The 19,684-nt window shown below is 28.0% G+C and overlaps 1 protein-coding gene across 1 annotated transcript; it reads left to right on the top strand.

Moving 5' to 3' along the window:
- Positions 1 to 17,485: 17,485 nt before the first annotated feature.
- On the top strand, positions 17,486 to 18,775 carry LOC136085340 (uncharacterized). Its single transcript, XM_065806638.1, has one exon. The coding sequence runs from the start codon at positions 17,486 to 17,488 to the stop codon at positions 18,773 to 18,775; it is 1,290 nt and encodes a 429-aa protein (XP_065662710.1).
- The last annotated feature ends 909 nt before the right edge of the window (positions 18,776 to 19,684 follow it).

Genomic DNA, 19,684 nt, shown 5'->3' with positions numbered 1-19,684 from the left:
ACGCGTGTGCAAGTCTTTAACGCATGTGCGAGCGTTTGGGTAATAATAAAATAATGTTATATTTTGGGTCAAGGAAGCTAAGTTTTTTACTAAAAAAAAATTATTTACAAATTTTAAAGTCCTCTAATGCGTGTTTTGACGCGTACATGTGCATTATACGGGTAATAAGGGCATGTAAAAATTCCTTGACCCCAAAAACCCCTATTTTGATGCATAGTATAAGCTTAATGTACATGTTGTTAATAGTTAAGTAATTTTTGCTGCTTTTAACTTAATCTGGGTCACTGTGCGACGTCGAGGTTTCGACTTCGAAACACATCAACCTCGATTGTTTTATTTTTGATTTTCAGTCGTTTAAGAGTTCAGTTAGCGTTCACACCATAATCCAAAAATCAGATAAATATTTACATCTTTTTATTAAGCTGCTTTTATTACTGGATTTGGTGGATTTAATTAGATGAACCGCAAAGGTATTATTTTAGTCGTTTAAGAGTTGGCGCACATATCGTAATACAAAAATCTGTTGATTTTTAAGTCTTATGATTGAGCTGTTTTTAATATCGGGTTTGATGGATATAAGAAGATGACATAATTTTAGAAAATCTAAAGTTAGTGCTTCAAATTTTCCACTTGGATGTCAATACGAGGCGCCTCTTAGTTTTTAGTTACAGAGATAGTTTATTAAACTTTTTGTTATGTTTTTAATCGTAGTACCAACAATTATTGATTGATAAACAATTATTTATTGATTGACAATTATTAGATTAAATAAAGAAATGATTTTAAATATGCTTTTCTTTGTTGAATTCCTTTTAACTGGCGATACTTAAGAAACAAATTGATTTCAAATGCTGACGTAATAAGCCCGCCTATTTCATAAATGTAACAATGTATTGCGTTTTTTTTGTATTTAAATAGAAGTGTATGACAGTGATGTTCATACGCACCAAATTAATTATAACAAATAAACAACTATTTGTTGCGAAGTTTCTGCTAGTATTTCAAACCAAAGATAAGAGCCGACTCAAGTTAGGTGTAAAAAAATGTTCAGATAAAATTAAACTTTAAGTTTAGTTTTAGTGACTCGTTTAATATTGATAGTTTTTAGTTATTATGATATTATCGTAAATCTAGTACTTCTAAAAATGCTGATATAGCAAAGTATTTGAATAGTTGTGGAACGGATGGTTTAGATTTATCAGAAGTCAACGATGCCCTGCACAATTTCTTTGAATATAGAGATCGTGAAAATGATTTTGATGATAATTTTTTAATGTCTGATTTATCTGATAACCAAGCATCTAGCGACGAATCAACCTTTAACCTCGACTTTCACGATGAACCAATGAGTGAGAATGCACCTTTGGCTTCAACTTCACAGGATGAACTGACGATCCAAAATGACATTGTTGTTCTTGATAACTCCATTAAGACAATAATTCCTCTCCGTTCACTTTACTCACAGTTATTTGAAAATGAAGATGAGGAGAAAATAAAAAAATTTATAAAATCTGGTTGTGGATGTAATTAAGGCGTAAAAAATAAAAATTGTATGGCGCGCTCCTCACAATCAGAAATACGCGAATACAGACTACAATGTTTTGAGATTGATGGAATGTTTGAACATGAAAACAAAGAGGATGACAATATTATTGCCCAGTTAAGTGCTCCACTTCGCACGAGTGAAAGGCTAATGTGTTGTAATCGTTATGAAGATCAAAATGAACTTCGATAAAAAACACTGATGGATTATCGGTTTCACGGATACAAGATATGTTTGAAAACATTTCTGTTTTTGCATGGGATTGGTCGTAAACGCCTCTGTCTACTACGCAGGCGAGTCGTTAAGTTTGGAATTGCTCCTCGTAGACATGGCAATACTTGAAGACAACCCAAAAATACTTGTACAAAAGTAGATGCCACAGCAGTTGTTCAATTTATAATGAATTATGCTGAAAACAATGCACTAGTTCTATCCGGAAAAACTCGAGGAATAAGAGATCATCGGATGATGCTTCTTCCGTCATGGGAAACAAAGAAAAGCATACATGAAAAATATAAATCCGCATGTGAATTGTCTGGAATGCATTTGCTGCAAATTATAGCTTTCTCAAAGATTTGGAGAATGACCTTGCCTTTCATTGTTATCCAACGTCCACGCTCGGATTTATGCAGTGTGTGTCAGAATATCACAATAAAAATGTCTGAAATGGTTAATCTAGAAGTAAAAGTCAAACGAGAGCGTATAACTGAGATGTTAAAACATCTAAAGCTAGTTAAGAAAGAGCGCTCCGATCATCATGATTTTATCAAACTGGCAAAAAAAAAATGAAATTTTACACATTTCTTTTGACTATGCACAGTAAATCTTACTACCAAACTTACCAGATCAACCTGGACCTATCTGTTTTTAGCTCCGTTTAGGGTTGGGATTTTTGGTATTGCAAATGAATTGGCCTGTGTTTAGCACAATAATGTGATACCTGAAAACATGTTATTCGGAAAGAGTGCAAACTGTATTTTGAGTATGATTCATCACTATCTTGCTGAACATAAATGTTCTATCAAAGATACCCTGTATTGCCATGCTGATAACTGCGTAGGGCATAATAAAAACAACGTTGTAATGCAGTATTTTTCTTGGAGAGTAGGTGTTGGGTTGAACCAAAAAATAACTATTATGTTTTTGTCTGTCGGTCACACGAAATTTTCTCCAGATGCAGGATTTGGGATTCTGAAATCCAAGTTTCGGCAAAATGAAATAGCTTCGGTCAAAGAGTTTGCTGCATGCATAGAAGCTAGTACTCCAATTTCAAAGTTAAATAAATCAGTCATCGTCGGTGTCGAGAATGTTTCAATTTATGATTGGCAAGAACAGCTTTTACCTAATTTAAAAACGATTCCTAATATCAAGCAATGGCACTCTTTTACATTTCAATTTGATAAAACTAGAGTGATTACTTGTAAGATTGATTCGGACAGTGCGGAGGTAGAATTCCAAATATGGCAACACCAACTCATCTCAAAAATTACGACGTCACAAATATTACAACCTAAACTTCTTTCACCAGAATGAAAATGGTATCTCTACGATAGCATCTGAATTTTGTCCCAGAACGCGGAAATGATTTAATTTGTCCAAAACCACAAGTTGACAGGATAATGTTTGCCCTGGTTTTTTATTTTTTAACCTTCCATCATTACGAGAATTAAAATATGAATATATTTGACTTAATATTTAGGTTTTGAAAAATGAAAACATCACTAATTATCTTAAATTATTTTTTATTTCTAATTCAGAGAAGCAAATGTTCGCAAAACAGTTCAAGAAACGGTTGGCAATATAGATTTTTAGATAGGCGTGCCTCCGGTTAAAGAAAGCCGTCCACATGTTCTTACTGCAAACAAGTTGGACATAAAAATAGAATGCTAAAAACAGTTCTAGTTTGCCCCAAACGAAAAGCAGATTCAAAATTTTGTATTTATTTAAGAGTTGGAACTTTTTTAATTTTTCGGTTATGTTTCTATTTTTTTACTGAAAAGAGTTACTGAAATTTATCTGATGTAAAAATTTGTACCCGTAATCTAAACTGTATTATGCATTTAAAAACAAAAAATAACGACTAACTTCTTCATCCAATCATCAAGTTGAATTTATAACATTTTTAAATTATGTGAACTTTCAACTTTAGTTTTCTCAAAAACGCTATTCCGATCGTTTTCCCGCATAAATAGCTATATCTTAGTCAAAAATAAAGATATTAAGTTAAATTTTTTTTTCTTTTTGATCATTTTTCTTTCTATTATACATTAGTGCTGATAACTCCATTTCTAAGACTTGGTCCCTTATCCTGTGACGTGCTTCATACGTTTCGTGTTTTTTCAGTCTTGTCAATTTTTTTAGATATAATAACATACCTACTAATCACCTAACCTATCTAAAAATCAAAACAAAACAGCTTTAGCAAAAAACACTTGTAATTATTAGAAATATTTACATTTAGTACATACGATCCTGAATAAAACGTTATATAAGTAGTTTTTTTACATTTTATAAACAATATAAATGTTATATTTATGTGTATATATATATATATATATATATATATATATATATATATATATATATATATATATATATATATATAAATATATATATATATATATATATATATATATATATATATATATACATATATATATATGAATATATATATATATATATATATTCATACATATATATGAAATATTTACTGTGTTAGGCATCCTTTACTTTTTAACTTTTTAAAAGTTAAGAAACATTAAAAATGAGACTATTGTCAGAGACAGGTAACATTTTTGATGAAGAAAGAGCTTGTTTGTTACCAAAAACTGAATACCAACTCTTTTTGCACCATAATATTTCTAAACTTTTAGAAATCTTTACATAAGTGATTACTGCACATAAAACTAGGTAAAGCTCCAGATATGCAGTCTAAAATAATTTTATTTTATCGCTTTTTGCGCTTTTGAGTGGAGACTTGCTCTAAATGGCGCCTTTTTAATATAATCATAAATAATATTTATTGGCTTTAGTACATACATCAACTATCTTGTAGCCTGCTGCTACAAGGGAGTGTTGCTACATCGATTATCTTATAGCTTGCTTCTTCAAGGAAGTGCTGCGACATTGACTGAGGTTTTGGCATAGGGCAGCAATTGTTTTTTCTTTTATTACTTCAATTAAAATTTCTTATAATTAAAGACTCTCCACTAATATGTGCACAACAGGCAAAAAAATAAAATTATTTTAGAGCGCTAAACTGTACCTTAGTCTAAAATTACATTGTATTTGTTAGGAATTATAAATTTTTTACCTAGGTTTACCCATAGCTTTTCATTGCCCTGTGGGACAATGATTTTTTAATTTAATTTACACAGTCTGTGTAACATGTCTTAAATAAATAAAGTAAAAAATAAATTCCGGCTTTCGGGCCTGAAATATTATAATTCCGGCCGGAACCGGAACGGAATTTCAATGAATCCCTAAAAAAAATCAATTTTGAATTTTTTACAAAATAAGCTAGTTTAGATGTCTACAAACGTTATTGAATACATAAGTTCAAAGAGTTCTTAAAAAATTTAATCGTTCATAAAAGCTAATCTTTTTAAAAAACGCTTTACAAAGAGTTTCTCCTAATAAATATTTTTTAATTGCGTTTTTTTCGAAATATGTAATAAATTATAAGGCATTTTGAAAAACGGCTGTAACATATATTTATAGTAAAAAAATAAATATATATAAAAAAAACTTTTAATTGTCAAAAGAAAGTTTTAAAAATTTTCTAGCTACGGGTTCCTTTTTTTTTTTTTTTTTGCCTTCACAGCAGCAACTAATGGAGTAGCAGAACTGTCTTATTAATTTTTTTTTCTTTATTTAGTTTCAGGCTATATTTTTTCAGACCATCCGTGGCTTATTTGGACTAATTTCCTTAGCACATTAAAAACATAAGTATCTTAATCATGACACATACGCAACACAATTTTTTCTCTCGTTGTTTTGATATTTTTAGAAACTTTAGCTTTTTTAAAAATCTTTTCGTTTGTGTGTAATATCGTAACATATGTTTGTATATAAGCTCTATAAAACTTCGGAAGTATTTTGTATTTTAAAGAAATTGAAAAAAATTAAAAAAAAAGTCACCAATTGTAGGACTCGATCTACGGCTCTTTTGTTCAGAAGCTCAACGCGCGATCCACTCTGCCTAGCTGGCTCATTGATAGGTGAAAATTTTTAAAACTATATTATAATTTTTTTAACGGAAATAAATGCTGTATATCAAAATTAAGGAGAGCTTGACGCTATACAATTTTTAAGTGAAAATCAAACTGTAAAACTTGATACATGTTTCAAAATGTTTTAACATTACTTAATTTGAAGTTTACGTAATTAAATAATTTCATACACTTTCGCTCACGTTTTCTTACAACAAAATGTTCTGCGACGATTTCTTGCCAATACCTCGGTTGCAATGGCTGCCAAGGGTTCCGTGTCAAACACGCTCGAAAGGGCACTACTAACACTACTAAAAGGATTAAGTTCGTCAATAATATATAGAGATGTATTTATTTCATTATATTTTCCGTTTTAGTAGTAGGAAAAGGATGATTCTGGCACATTTTTATTTTCGACCATTTATCCAGCCACAATTTTATATATATTTTAAGAAGTCCAATTGACCACAACTTTTATGAGTCTTTCAGACTTACTCTGCATGGGTTCGAAGAACTTACTTCTTATGGATCTGAAAGATCTATCAATTCTTTATTATCAACCCATGAGTTAAACGAATCAGGATACCCATACCACTTTACTAATTTGTTTTTAAGTTTACGAATAACTTTTTCAATCCTAAAAATGCTTTGATCTGTTTTTTGCATTTCTTGTTCATAAAAAGTACCTTGTATTTCTTCACCATTATCGTCAGTTAATTTATAAGTTGGTGGATCTGTGAACTGAACTTGTGACACTGTAAAAACTTCTTCAGTCCATCTCGGTGTGTATCCTTTTTCAAACGTTCCTTTCTTTTTAGTTATCCTGACTCTATCATTAATTGAAAACTTTGGTTTTCAATTAATGATAGAGTCAGGATAGCATTTGCAAATTAACTCCAGTTTTATTCTTTAATGGAACAATCCACCCATACTTTGAAAATACATCTATTACCATGAGTAAGTATTTTATACCGTTGTTGAATTTAGAGAAAGATTGCATGTCGACTAAATCAGCAGCCCATATTTCATCGATTCCATTTGCAATTACTTTTTTTTTTCTGAAATGTTTTATAACGGGTCTATGAAGTTCGTTCGCAAGTTCGTCAAACCATTTCACATTTTTTTCTTTGACTTTTTCGCTGATCGATTGTAGTTTTTTTGGATACCGACTTTGCATGGGTCTTTCAGACCGAGTCCAAACTTTGCTTTAGAAGCAATGATAGGTTTTATAATGCCTCTTTTAATTTTTTCACGTGTAGTTGGATTTTTTATAGCGTCCATTTCTTCAATCATCATTCTGTCGGCTAAGTTTCTGTTTGCAGTATCAGTAAAATGTTGATATGCGAGATCATGATGATAAGCAGCATTATCAACTCTATCTATAGGTTTACTCCATTCTTTATATGCGTCAGTAGAAGTGAGTCTCTCATTTAAATTAGTACCAGGACAAGCAAAGTTCATTCCAGGTAAGTGCATCTCACCTGGGAATTTTGCCCATGGTAATTTTACTTTTTTAGTTATTGAATTAATAGAGTTGACTAAGTCTCCTCCTTTCTTAGTGGATCTGACAAATTGAGTTTTTGTTGTTCCGCAAAGTTTTGTTGATTTAGTGTATTTGTAGCTTTTTTGCATTTGACACAGTACATTATTTTATATATAAAAAATAATTATATATAAAAATGGATATTGTCGATTTATCATGGAACGTAAAAAGAAATAAACAAAATAATAGTAAGTTGTTACCTAAAAGTATAAGAGGAATTATTGTTGGAAAGTCATGCTGTGGAAAAACTACTTTATTATTAAATTTACTTTTAAGACCTGGTTGGTTAGATTATAATAATTTACAAGTTTTTGGAAAATCTGTATTTCAGCCTGACTATAAAATATTAAAAAGATCTTTTTAAGAAAAATTACCAAAAGAAGTTATTCTTAATTTGTTTAAGTATCAGGACAAAATAGAAAATCCTGAAGAAGTTATTGAAGAAGTTTCAAAAACGTTTAATGAGAAAAATAGTTAAGTTGATATGGAGTGTAAATTTTTTGAGACAGCTGATGATGTACCAGATCCTGAAGATCTCGATGCTAGTAAAAATAATTCAATGATATTTAATGATTTGCAACTGACAAAGCAAAATAAATGTGAGAAGTATTATATAAGAGGGAGGCATAGTAATGTAGATTGTTTCTATCTTGCACCAAATTATTTTATGTTGCCTAGACAGACTATAAGAGAAAATGCAAATTTTATTTGTTTATTTCCACAAGATTCAAATCATATTTATAAAGATCATGTATCGAGTGATATGTCAGAGGATGAGTTTAAAAAGTTATGTAGAACTGCATGGAAGAAAAAGCATGGATTTGTTGTAATAGATTTATCTTCTGAAAAAGATGATGGAAAGTATAGAAGTGGATTTGATATTTTTTATATTACATCTGACTATTTTACAGATCCTTAAGATCTATAGAAAATTCTGTGACTTTTTAAAGATTCTTGACAAATAAATTTTTTAATATATAAAAATGCCTTGCATATATGTAAACGGAAACAGTAGTGAAATAATAACTAAATTTAGTTATAGTATTGAACTGGATAAAAATAAACAATATGAAATGGCTCTAGTTGGTTTAGAGACATATTATTGTTTTCCAAATATTGATTCATCAAATAACAGTTTTAGATTAATAACAATACATTACGTTCAACTTTAAATATTTAGACAGGATATAAAGTAGATTTTACAACTACAAACTCAATTAGGACTATTTTAGGTTTTAGTTATCAAATATATTCAACAGGTTATAATGAATCTGAAAGTATTGTGAAAATATTAAAAGTGAATACTATACACGTTACATCTAGTATAGTAGAAGATTCATATGTTGATGGAAAAACACAAAAAATTCATTTTTTCCAAATATCGGTCCTGGATATAAATTTGTTCAAGAACCGATTAAATTGATATATCAACGTGTATTGTTAGATTCGATTTCAACATTAGTAAATAAATGAGTTGATCAAGATGGAAATCTAATTAATTTAAGAGGTGAAAAAATTTCTATTAGATTTCACATAAAAGAAAAAAAATAATTTTATAATAAAATGACAAATTATACTAATGTTAAAATACATCTTTCAGAAGGACAATTGAAAAAAATTGTGAATCAGTGAAATCAGTGAAAAGACTGGAGTTAGTATTGAATTATCACATTCAGATTTTAATGGAGAACATGCATTAGCTGTAACAAATACACAGCTGAATAAAATTTCAAAAGCATATGAAGATGGTAAGGAGTAGTGCTAAAATTAGGCAAAAAATAATTCTAAAATAAAGAAGGGAGGATTTCTAGGAGCACTTTTACCTTTCCTAGGATCAGCTGGAACTTTTTTAGCATCAAAAGTAATACCGTCTCTAGCAACAGGACTTCTTACAGGTGTAGGAGCTGCAACTGGGAACAATCTGAATAATAAAATTGCTGGAAATGGTATTGGTAAAAAAATATTTTATAAAGTTAGAAATGGAGAAGGAATTAAGTTCACTAAAATGGGAGATGGATTATTTATGAGTCCATGGAAAAGTGGAGGATCAATAGGAGATGGACTATACTTAAGTGCTGGAAATGGTTATGTGAGAACTGGAGCAGGTCTATTATTAGAGCCTTATTCACCATTTGCTAATATACCTTTTTGGAATTTGATTTTGTAAAAAAAGAATTTAAAAAATTAAAGATTTTTCATGAATCTAAAAAAAATCTTGATATATAAAAATGGTATATCATCCTCCGATACATAAATTTATAAATAAAAGACAAAGAGCTTTTTGGTATGAGAGGCCACTTCCAAGTTGTATTAATATTACTCATAATTATGGATTAGTAGATACTAGTTCGCCTTGTACTGTTATAAAAGACCCAAAATCTTATTTTGTATTTAATGACACTTTTGATAATAAGCAGGAATTAATAGTTGATGGGTCTAAATATAAAATATTTGCATTGGAAGATATTAAATTAGCAACAATGTCACATAAAGTTTTATCTTTGCAAATAGGTGTATAAATTGATGATCCTAGTTTTGTATTAAATTCTTTAGAAAATAGTCTAAAATTAAAAATGCTAAGTTTAGATAACAATATTGTATCAGAATCAGTTGATGATATTGTTGTGATTATTAAAAACAGTAATTCAATTAAAGATATAACAATTAAAAAAGGTGATGTTTTATGCTATGTTAATTTAGTAAAATAAATAATTTTATTTTCCTTTATAAAATGGAGTATTTAAATAATTCAAATATAAATAAATTATATTCGACTTTACCAAATAAATATACTGAAATACAGCAGATAGATCCTATTGCTTACCGTCTGAATAAGATTAGTAAAATTCAAAAAGAAATAGAAATTGAGAGAGAAAAGAGATTAACATTAAGTAAAAAGTATCATAAGGCAATAAAAGTAATTTCTGCAGTTGATGTAGCGTTAATTGGAAGTACAATGGCACTAGGAACTGTTGGAATTGGTTTTTTAGCCACAATAGTAGCAATTCCAATAGCTATTGCATGTGAAGGTGCAGCATTAGCCATTGGAGCTCTTTCATTGATAGGAGGTCAAGTGAATAAAAAATTAAATTTAAAAGCAGAAAAGCATGAAAGCATTAAAATACTTGCTAGTTCAAAATTAAATACGATAAGCGATCATATTTCTAAAGCTTTAGTAGATGGGAAAAAAGATAATAAAGAATTTGAGCTGATACTTAGCGAATTTGATAAGTTTAAAGTTATGCTTGAAGATATTAGGAAAAAAATTAAAAAAGATATTGATGAACAAACTAAAATATCCTTGATTAACCAAGGTAGAGAGGAGGCAATTAATTTATTACAAATGAGATTTAATAAATCCGAAGGACGAAGTAAATCTGAAAATATTATTAAAAACATATAATAACTTAAATTAATTCATACTTGTTAATAAATATGTTTTATCCTTTCTTTTTAGAATGTAGTAAGCGTAAAGAAGATAAGAATAAAAAAAAATATTTAGAACTTTAGGATTTGGAAAAGCAGGAGCTATTATTAAATCCGAAGGATTAATGCGAAGTAAATCATGTGTTACTGATTTACTTCGCATAGTTCCTTTGGATATAAGATATGATTCAAAATGTCAATATAATTATAATCTTATTACTGAAAAAGGTAATTTTCAAATACCAGATACTTATAGTGATGGTGAAATAAATAAATTTTATAAACTTATTTAGAATAAAGATACTGATTTTTATTTTTAAGTAGAAAGTGAAATTAAAGATTATAATAAACAATGGAGTAATGTTAAAAAGAATTATAAATTGAGAATGATAGATAAATATGTACTTAAATTAGAGTGTGACTTTAAAGAAAAAAAATTAATAAAAAGTATTTTATCAATTGCAGTACTAACAGGATTATTAGAATCAGATGACGTAACTTATAAAGATTATGAAATTAAAAATATAATTAACATTGAAAAATATAAATAAAAACATAACATAAAATTCTATGTTGTATTATGTTTTTTTATTTTCAATATTAAAAATGTCGTTTTTAAAAATTACGATCCTGAAAAGAGAAATCAAGCTATTGGAGAATACAAAGCTTTGAAAAAAATAGTACAACAAAATGCTCTTAACAAAAAGATTAGTGAATCTAATTTTAATCAAGACTTGACAAAGTTGTATAGTCCACTCATTGAGAGTCAATCTGGTATATGTAAAGGGATATCAAAGTTAAAAGATCAATTAGCACTTACTTTTCCAAATACTGAGATACTCCGTATGGATCAAAAGGATATACTCCGTATAGATCAAAAGGATCCTTTTGCATCTAAGATTGAGTTTGATAGTTCAAACTTATTAAAGTTAGGCGAAATTGCAACGGATTATCTTAGATTATATACATCAAGAAAAAAGTCTACAGATACAGTATTTGGAATACATTCTAGAGATGGAGAGTTATACATTGGTAAAAAGCCAATAACTATTGATAAAAATAATATAAATATTTATGGAAAAGAATATATTGGTACAAAAGGTCTGTGGGATTTGATAACAAAGTTTAATCCAAATAAAGAAGTATATAATAATGAAGATATTAAAAACTATAGAGATATATTACTACAAACAGATGCAATTACTTCTAGTAATCCAAACAAACTAAAGTCATCAAGAAGTGAAAAGTACAATGAATTAATATCTCCAATTTGGAAGGATATGAAGGGAGCAAGGAGAAAACTAGAGTATGAGAGAAAAGGAAGTGGAGTTGGAGATAAGAGAAGAATTAAAACTGCAATTCTAACTGTAATTCTTCCAAGCGATCCTAATGTGTTAGTTGAAATGTTAGGATTGCGAATAGCTGCTTAGGAGGCTGGTAATAATTCATCAAGAAATGAAGCTGTAGCAATTAGCGATGAATTACTAAGGCAGGGTATATTAAATAGTGAAGAATATAAAGCAATACAAAATATTCTAGCAGTATGAATAAAAAAAATTGTGTATATAAAAATGATCATCATTAAAAATAAGAGATATATTAAGAAGCATGTTATTGGAGGAAGTGGACTTTTCGATACTCTAAGAGAGATGTTTAGACGAGCAGCAGCATCAAATGTAACTAAAGTTACTAAAATCATCAGCTATGGTTAAAAAGCTTGGAGCTACTGATTTAAGAAAAAGTGCATTAACTGCTGCTAAATCAGCAGGAAAAGAACTATCATTATCAGCAATAGAGGCTGCTTAAAATACTGCAATAGAAAAAGGAAAAAAATTAATTGATGAAGTATCTAAATCAAATCTTGATAAAAAGAGTGAAGAGCTGTTATCAAACTTGATTAGATCTGGAACACAAAGTAATGAAGCAAATCTTAGTAATTTAGCATATGGATCTTCAATAAAACCAAAGAAATCAATTCGAAGTGAAAATGCTATTAGAATTGAAGAATTAGTTAAAAAAGGGAATGGGCTCAGATTATTTTAAAAACTCATTATCAGATAAAATTTTTTTTTTTATTTTATATAAAAAATGACAACTTCCGAAGTATTTAATTATGACGAGCCAATGAAAGATGTAGGAATTGAAAGATGTCAATATTATGCCTATAATCCGATAATTGGTACAAATCTAAATAGCGGAGAATTACAATTGATCAAACCGATTTATATACACTACCATCTAAAGCTTATATTTTAGTTGAAGGAACACTTCTTAAAAATGATGGGACAGCTTATGCTAATACAGATGTAATATCTTTAATAAATAATGGTATCATGTATCTATTCGATAGGATATCATATAAATTATCATCTACAGACAATTGATAATCCAGGTGTAGCTACAACAATGCTTGTGTTGTTAAAATATTCTAACTACTTCCAAGTTTCAAAGGGATTAAATCAATTATGGTATAAAGATTTCTCAACAACAGCATCGCTAACAGATAACGTTGGATTTGCAATTGGGCAAGGAGTAATAATACAAAAACCAACTACAAAGGGAGCATTTTTATTTCGTATACCTTTAAACCACATTTTTGGTTTCTGCGATGATTATGACAAATCTGCTTTTGGATTTATACAAACATTAACTCTTACAAGAGTAAGTGACAATAATGCCATATTTAGAGCTAATAATGTAGTTGCTGGTAAAGTTGTTCTTGATAAAGTAGCATTATACATTCCACAGTTAGATCCATCATTTGAACAAGAATCTAAACTTCTCAGTATGATATCATCAAAAGTAACTATCCAATCAGCTTACAGAGAGCGTCGTCTTAATAGTATGGCAGTACCACAAACTACATCATTTAATTTGCAACTTAGTCCAAAGACATCTTCTGAAAGACCTAGATATGTCATTGTTAGATTTCAAACAAATAAGTTATTAGATCAAGCAACAAATCCTTCAATATTCGATCATTGCGACTTGCAAAATATGCAAGTTGTTGTTAGTAATAAAAACTATCCTGAACTTAACTATAATCTATCATTTCCAAATATGAAGTATTCATTAGCTTATGGTACTGCATCTGATTTTAGCGAAAAATTTTACGGAACTAGTGACTTGATTACAAATGGAAACATTCTATATACTGAATATAGAGATTTATTTCCAATTATGGTTTTTGATGTTAGTAATCAAAGAGAAAGATTAGATTCATCAATAGTAAATATATCAATTAATGCAACATTTAATACTGCAGTACCAGCAAATATTATGGCATATGCTCTTGTAATATCAGATAAATTATTTAAATTTCAATCAGATGGAAAGAGGCTTACTCAAATTCATTAACTTTATATAAAAATGAATTAAACTAGAAAATTAATTTTTTTTCTTTATATGATAAAAATGTATTATACTAGAAAAGATTTATAAAATCTATTGAGAAAAAATAATATAACAAAAACATCAGACAGTTATCTAACATTATTAATGCTAGGTATAGATAATAAGTTGATAGATAAAGATAAAATAATGTCAAAAGTAGTAGAATCAACTGAAGAAAAAAGACCTGTTGGTCGTCCTAGAATTCATGAAGTAAAAGGAGAAAATGTAGATAAAAGACCTGTTGGTCGTCCTAGAATACATGAGATAATAGAAAAGAAAAAAGAAATAGATCCAAAATATGAAAGATTGAGATCAATTAAGAAAAAGACAGTCACTATTAAATTAACAAACGTAGATACATGGGAAGAAATAGTATACAAATCATTATATAGAACTATGAAAGAAACTAAACATGGATATGAATATTTTGAATTGCGTGATGGAAAGGTTGATAATGGATATAAGTTTGAAGTATTCAATTCTGAAAAGTTAAAAAAAATGTAAAAAAATTCTACATTGTAAAAATATTTTTTTTAAAATTAAATAAAAAAAATATTTTATATATAAAAATAATGGCATTTATAACAATTGAATCATTTGATATTAAAAATTTATTTTTAAAAGATATATTCAAAGCTGATAAGCCAGTTCCATATCAAAAATTACAACTTGCATATAAATATCCAACAGGTGCTGGTCCTGTTCTCATTAAAACATTACCTTCTTTTGCCTTTGGTGTGTGTGAAAACAGAGATTTTAAAAATGATAAACTTAATGGTTATTCAATGTCATTTGTATGTGATAAAGAAAAATCTGATGAACAAGAAAAGTTTATTGCAATGATTGAATCTATTGAAAAATTTTGTAGAGATCAAATTGAAGTATGTAAAAATAAGACAAAAAAATCTAAAGTTAATCTTGCTAATTTAAAAATTTTAAGATACAATGCAGATAAACCTCCAATAATATATGGAAAGTTATTTACAAGTAATAAAGATTTAGAAATAACTACAGTTTTCCGTCGTAGAAAAACTAAAAGTGAAGTAAATTCTTCGGATCAATGCAAAGTAAATCCGAAGGATACTGTACCATCACTTGTTATAGCTTCACCTTATGATTATATCAAACAAAGATGTAAAGCTATTGGATGTTTAAAGATTGAAGGTATTTTTATTGGTTTAATGATAGATTCAATACAAGTTAAACTTCAAGAAGTAGTTATTGTTAAAAAGATTTCTAATTTTACTAGTATAATGAACGATTTAGATTTAGGAAGTGAATCAGATGATGAGTTGTAAAATATTTAATAATCTAAGGATTTAAAAAATATATAAAAATGGGAGATAAAGCTATGGAATTTTATAGAATGTATAAGCCTAAGTCATGCAGTTTGTATTGGAAAAGAGAAGAAATAAATAATAATTCAAAAGATTTAAAAAAATTTTGCTTTATAAAAAATGGAAAACATAATTCTTATGAGTCTGAAAGAACTACTTCGCATGGGTCTGAAAGACCTACTTGACGAACCGATTCCATACATATCATCAGAAATATTAACTCCTGAACCTTTTGTATATAGAATAACAACTGTTCAAAATGAGAGACAACTTGAAAAACTGCGAACAGTAGAATATTACTGTAGAGTTAGAGGATGGGGGTTTGTATAATATTATATATGAAATTTATCATATGAAATATTTTAACAAGAAAAAATATTTTTCAAAAATGATATAAATAAATTTTTTATAATAAAAAATATCTTTCATATATAAAATGGAAAACGATATGAATAGCAAAAATGTAAAAAAATTAAAAAAAATCGCTAAAGAGCGAAAAATTAAATATTATTATAATATACAAAAAAGTGATCTTATTAATGCATTATCTCAGAGACCAGTTAATGAACCGAGACATTTGCATGTGACTAATATACTTGATGAACCAATTCCATTATCAGTTCAAGCACCTATTTTAGTTCCTAGACTATTTTCAAAGTTGACAACAGCTGCAAAAAATGTATCGTCTTATGTCATGATGTTGTAGAGTGGGTTAAACCATATATTCCAAATATAATTAAGAAGAAAGTAGAAGATACAGGATCTGATATTAAAAGAAAAATAGAATCAATAAAATCTATAGTTTTTAATACAAAAAACAAATAGAATTTAAATTGTCACAATCAGCAGTTAAAAATGTGACAAAACAATTTACAGTTAAAGGTGTAGATGGATATGATGCAGAACCTTTCATTAAAGATGCTAAGAAAAATGCAATTTAAATACTAAATAAAAATAGAGGATCAAAAGTGAATATAGTTATCACTTGTGAAATGGAGAAGACGAGTATTACAACAGGAGAAACTATAACTGCAGTTGTCCCATTTACAACTAAAAGTTTAAGAGTATTAGAATTTACAAATTTAGATGAGTTTTATGAAGAAGCAAAGTCTAAAATTTTAGAAAACTTATCATCATTTCAACAGCTAGGATCAAATTGGAGATTTGTTTCTATTATAAAGATAGATATAAATAAGATAGAGTATAATCCTCTTAAAGTAAAATCATATATTCCGCTAAATAAATATTTAGAAACTAAAAAAGCCATTATTAATATGAAAAATGAAGATAATGAACGCTTTAAATGGTGTATTGCAAGAGCATTAAACCCAACAGATGAGAATCCTCAAAGAGTAGATAAAGATCATAAATATAAAAATGAAAAAATAAATTGGGATAAAATATAATTTCCAGTTTTATTAGATAAAATTACACAATTTGAGAAAAATAATAAAGATATCAGTGTTAATGTGTATGGATTTGAAAATTCAGTTTATCCTTTACGCATTTCAAAAGATAATGATCGTCAACACTTAATAGATTTATTAATAATTTCAGATGGAGAAAATAGTCATTACTGCTTAATAAAAAGTTTAAGCAGATCGCTTTCTTCACAAACAAGTAGTAAGCAACAAACTACATACTATTGTAGAAATTGTTTACTTGGATGCAACTCTGAAGAATCATTATCTAAACATAAATTGTATTGTAATACACATAAATTGAACTTCCTAATCGAGGTTCAACAATGCAATTTGTTCATCATAATAGATTGATGAGAGTACCATTTGTTGTGTATGCAAACTTTGAAAGTTTTATTAAACCCATTAATACTTGTACACCAAATCCGAATGAATCTTATACTAAACAGTATCAAAAGCATACACCTAGTTCGTTCTGCTACTACATTAAATGTTTTGATGAAAGTTTTTATCAAAGCAGTCCAGTCACATTTACTGCAAGTAGTGAAACAGATGATGTTGCACAAATTTTTGTTGATAGTTTAAAATAAGATATTAAGAAAATTTGTAATATGATTAAGTTTCCAAAAAAGATTATATTTACGAATAAAAATAAATATGATTTTGATGAAGCAACTGAATGTCACATTTGTGGAGAATATTTAGGAGAAGATCAAGTGCGTGACCACAGCCATATTAATGGAAAATATGGAGGTGCTGCTCATAATAGTTGTAATTTAAAATATAAAATTCCAAAATTCTTTCCAGTTCTATTTCACAATTTATCTGGCTATGATTCTCACTTGTTTATGAAGAAGTTATCTGAAGGGAAATTGAGCTGTATCCCAAACAACAAAGAAAAATATATTAGCTTTTCTAGAGAAATTAATGTTGGAGAGTTTACTAATAAAGAGGGGGAGAATACTGAAATTAAGCGTGAACTTCGTTTCTTAGATAGTTATAGATTTATGCCTTCTAGTTTAGGTGCTTTATCAAAAAACTTATTAAAAGAACAGTGTAAAAATATTGAAAAATTGTATTCTGGGAAACAATTAGATTTACTACTAAGAAAAAGTATTTACCCTTATGATTGGGTAGATTCTGTTGATAAGTTTAATGAAACCCAAATACCTCCAAAAGAGTTGTCCTTTTCTAAATTGAATGATGAAGGCATTAGCGAAGATGATTACTCACATGCTAAAAATGTGTGGAATGAGTTTAAATGTAAATCTTTTAGAGATTATCATGACTTATACAATGTTTCAAATGTGCTTTTATTAGCTGACGTCTTTAAAAATTTTAGAGATGTTTGTATGAAAAATTATAAATTAGATCCTGCGTGGTACTTCACATCACCAGGATTAGCTTGGGATGCAGCTTTAAAATTAACAAAAGTAAAGTTAGAATTGCTAAGTGATTATGATATGATACTTATGATAAAGAAAGGTATAAAAGGTGGAATCAGCATGATATCAAATAGATTAGGAGCTTCTAATAATAAGTACATGGATGACGCATATGACAAAAGCAAAGAATCAACATTCATCCAATATCTAGATGCTAATAATCTATATGGATGGGCAATGAGTAAACCACTTCCAACACATGGTTTTAATTGGATAGACGAAAATGAAATAGAAAACTGGAAATCAGTTCCATGCATACTAGAAGTAGATTTAGATTATCCAGTAAGTCTTCACGATGAACATAATGATTACCCAATTGCTCCTGAAAGAGTAAAAGTAAGTAAAGTCGAAAAACTAATTCCAAATTTAAATCATAAGAAAAATTATGTTATACATTATGAAAATCTAAAATTGTATGAAAGATTAGGTCTAAAGATCACAAAAATTCATGTTTGAAGAAAGCTTGGTTAAGTCAATACATTGACCTTAATACTAATCTAAGAACTAAAGCAATGAATGATTTTGAAAAAGACTTTTTCAAATTGACGAATAATTCAGTATTTGGAAAAACAATGGAGAACATTGAGAACAGAGTCGATGTAAAAAATGTTAAGGAGTAAAGAAAAATATTGTTAAAAAGTATATAACACATGAAGATTATAAACATTGTTTATTAAATAAAGTAGATCAAGTTAGGAAAATGAATGTAATAAGATCCAATTCACATGAAGTATATACTGAAGAAATAAATAAAATTGCATTAAGTGCAGACGATGATAAAAGAGTCATTTTAAAAGACAGAATACACACTTTAGAATACGGGCATTATAAATTAAGGCAATAGGCATTAAGGCAATAGACAATAAGACGATTGGCATTAAAGAAACACCCCAAGATACAAAAAATGACATAAATATTTTTTATTTATTTAAAATGAGAATAAATAAAAAATGAAAAAAAACATTAAAAACTTTATTATTAGACGATCATAAATTAAAATTTATAAAGATATATACAAATAATATTAAAGAAGTTAATCAAAAAGTAACAAAAGCTGTAAAATAATATTTCAAATACTACGATGAAGAATGTATTAATAATGTTGATATTTCAATCTATTTCATACAAAATACTGATAAATATGATCCATTTTTAGACCTGTATAATATTAAAAAAGTGTACATATAAATTTACAATAAATTATTTCTATAAAAATAATAAAAATAATTTTCTTTTATATATAAAATGGAAAATAGAGAATTAAAATTAAAAACTCTTTTACTTAGTAAAAATAAAATAATTATATTTGCTAATAGAGCTGATAAAAATTTAATAAACAAAGATATAAAAGATATAGTAAAAGAC

This window comes from Hydra vulgaris, chromosome 09, assembly GCF_038396675.1.
Source record: "Hydra vulgaris chromosome 09, alternate assembly HydraT2T_AEP".
Lineage (NCBI taxonomy): Eukaryota > Metazoa > Cnidaria > Hydrozoa > Anthoathecata > Hydridae > Hydra > Hydra vulgaris.
The sequence above is the reverse complement of the archived record's forward strand: the minus strand, read 5'-3'. Positions and strand labels throughout refer to the sequence as shown.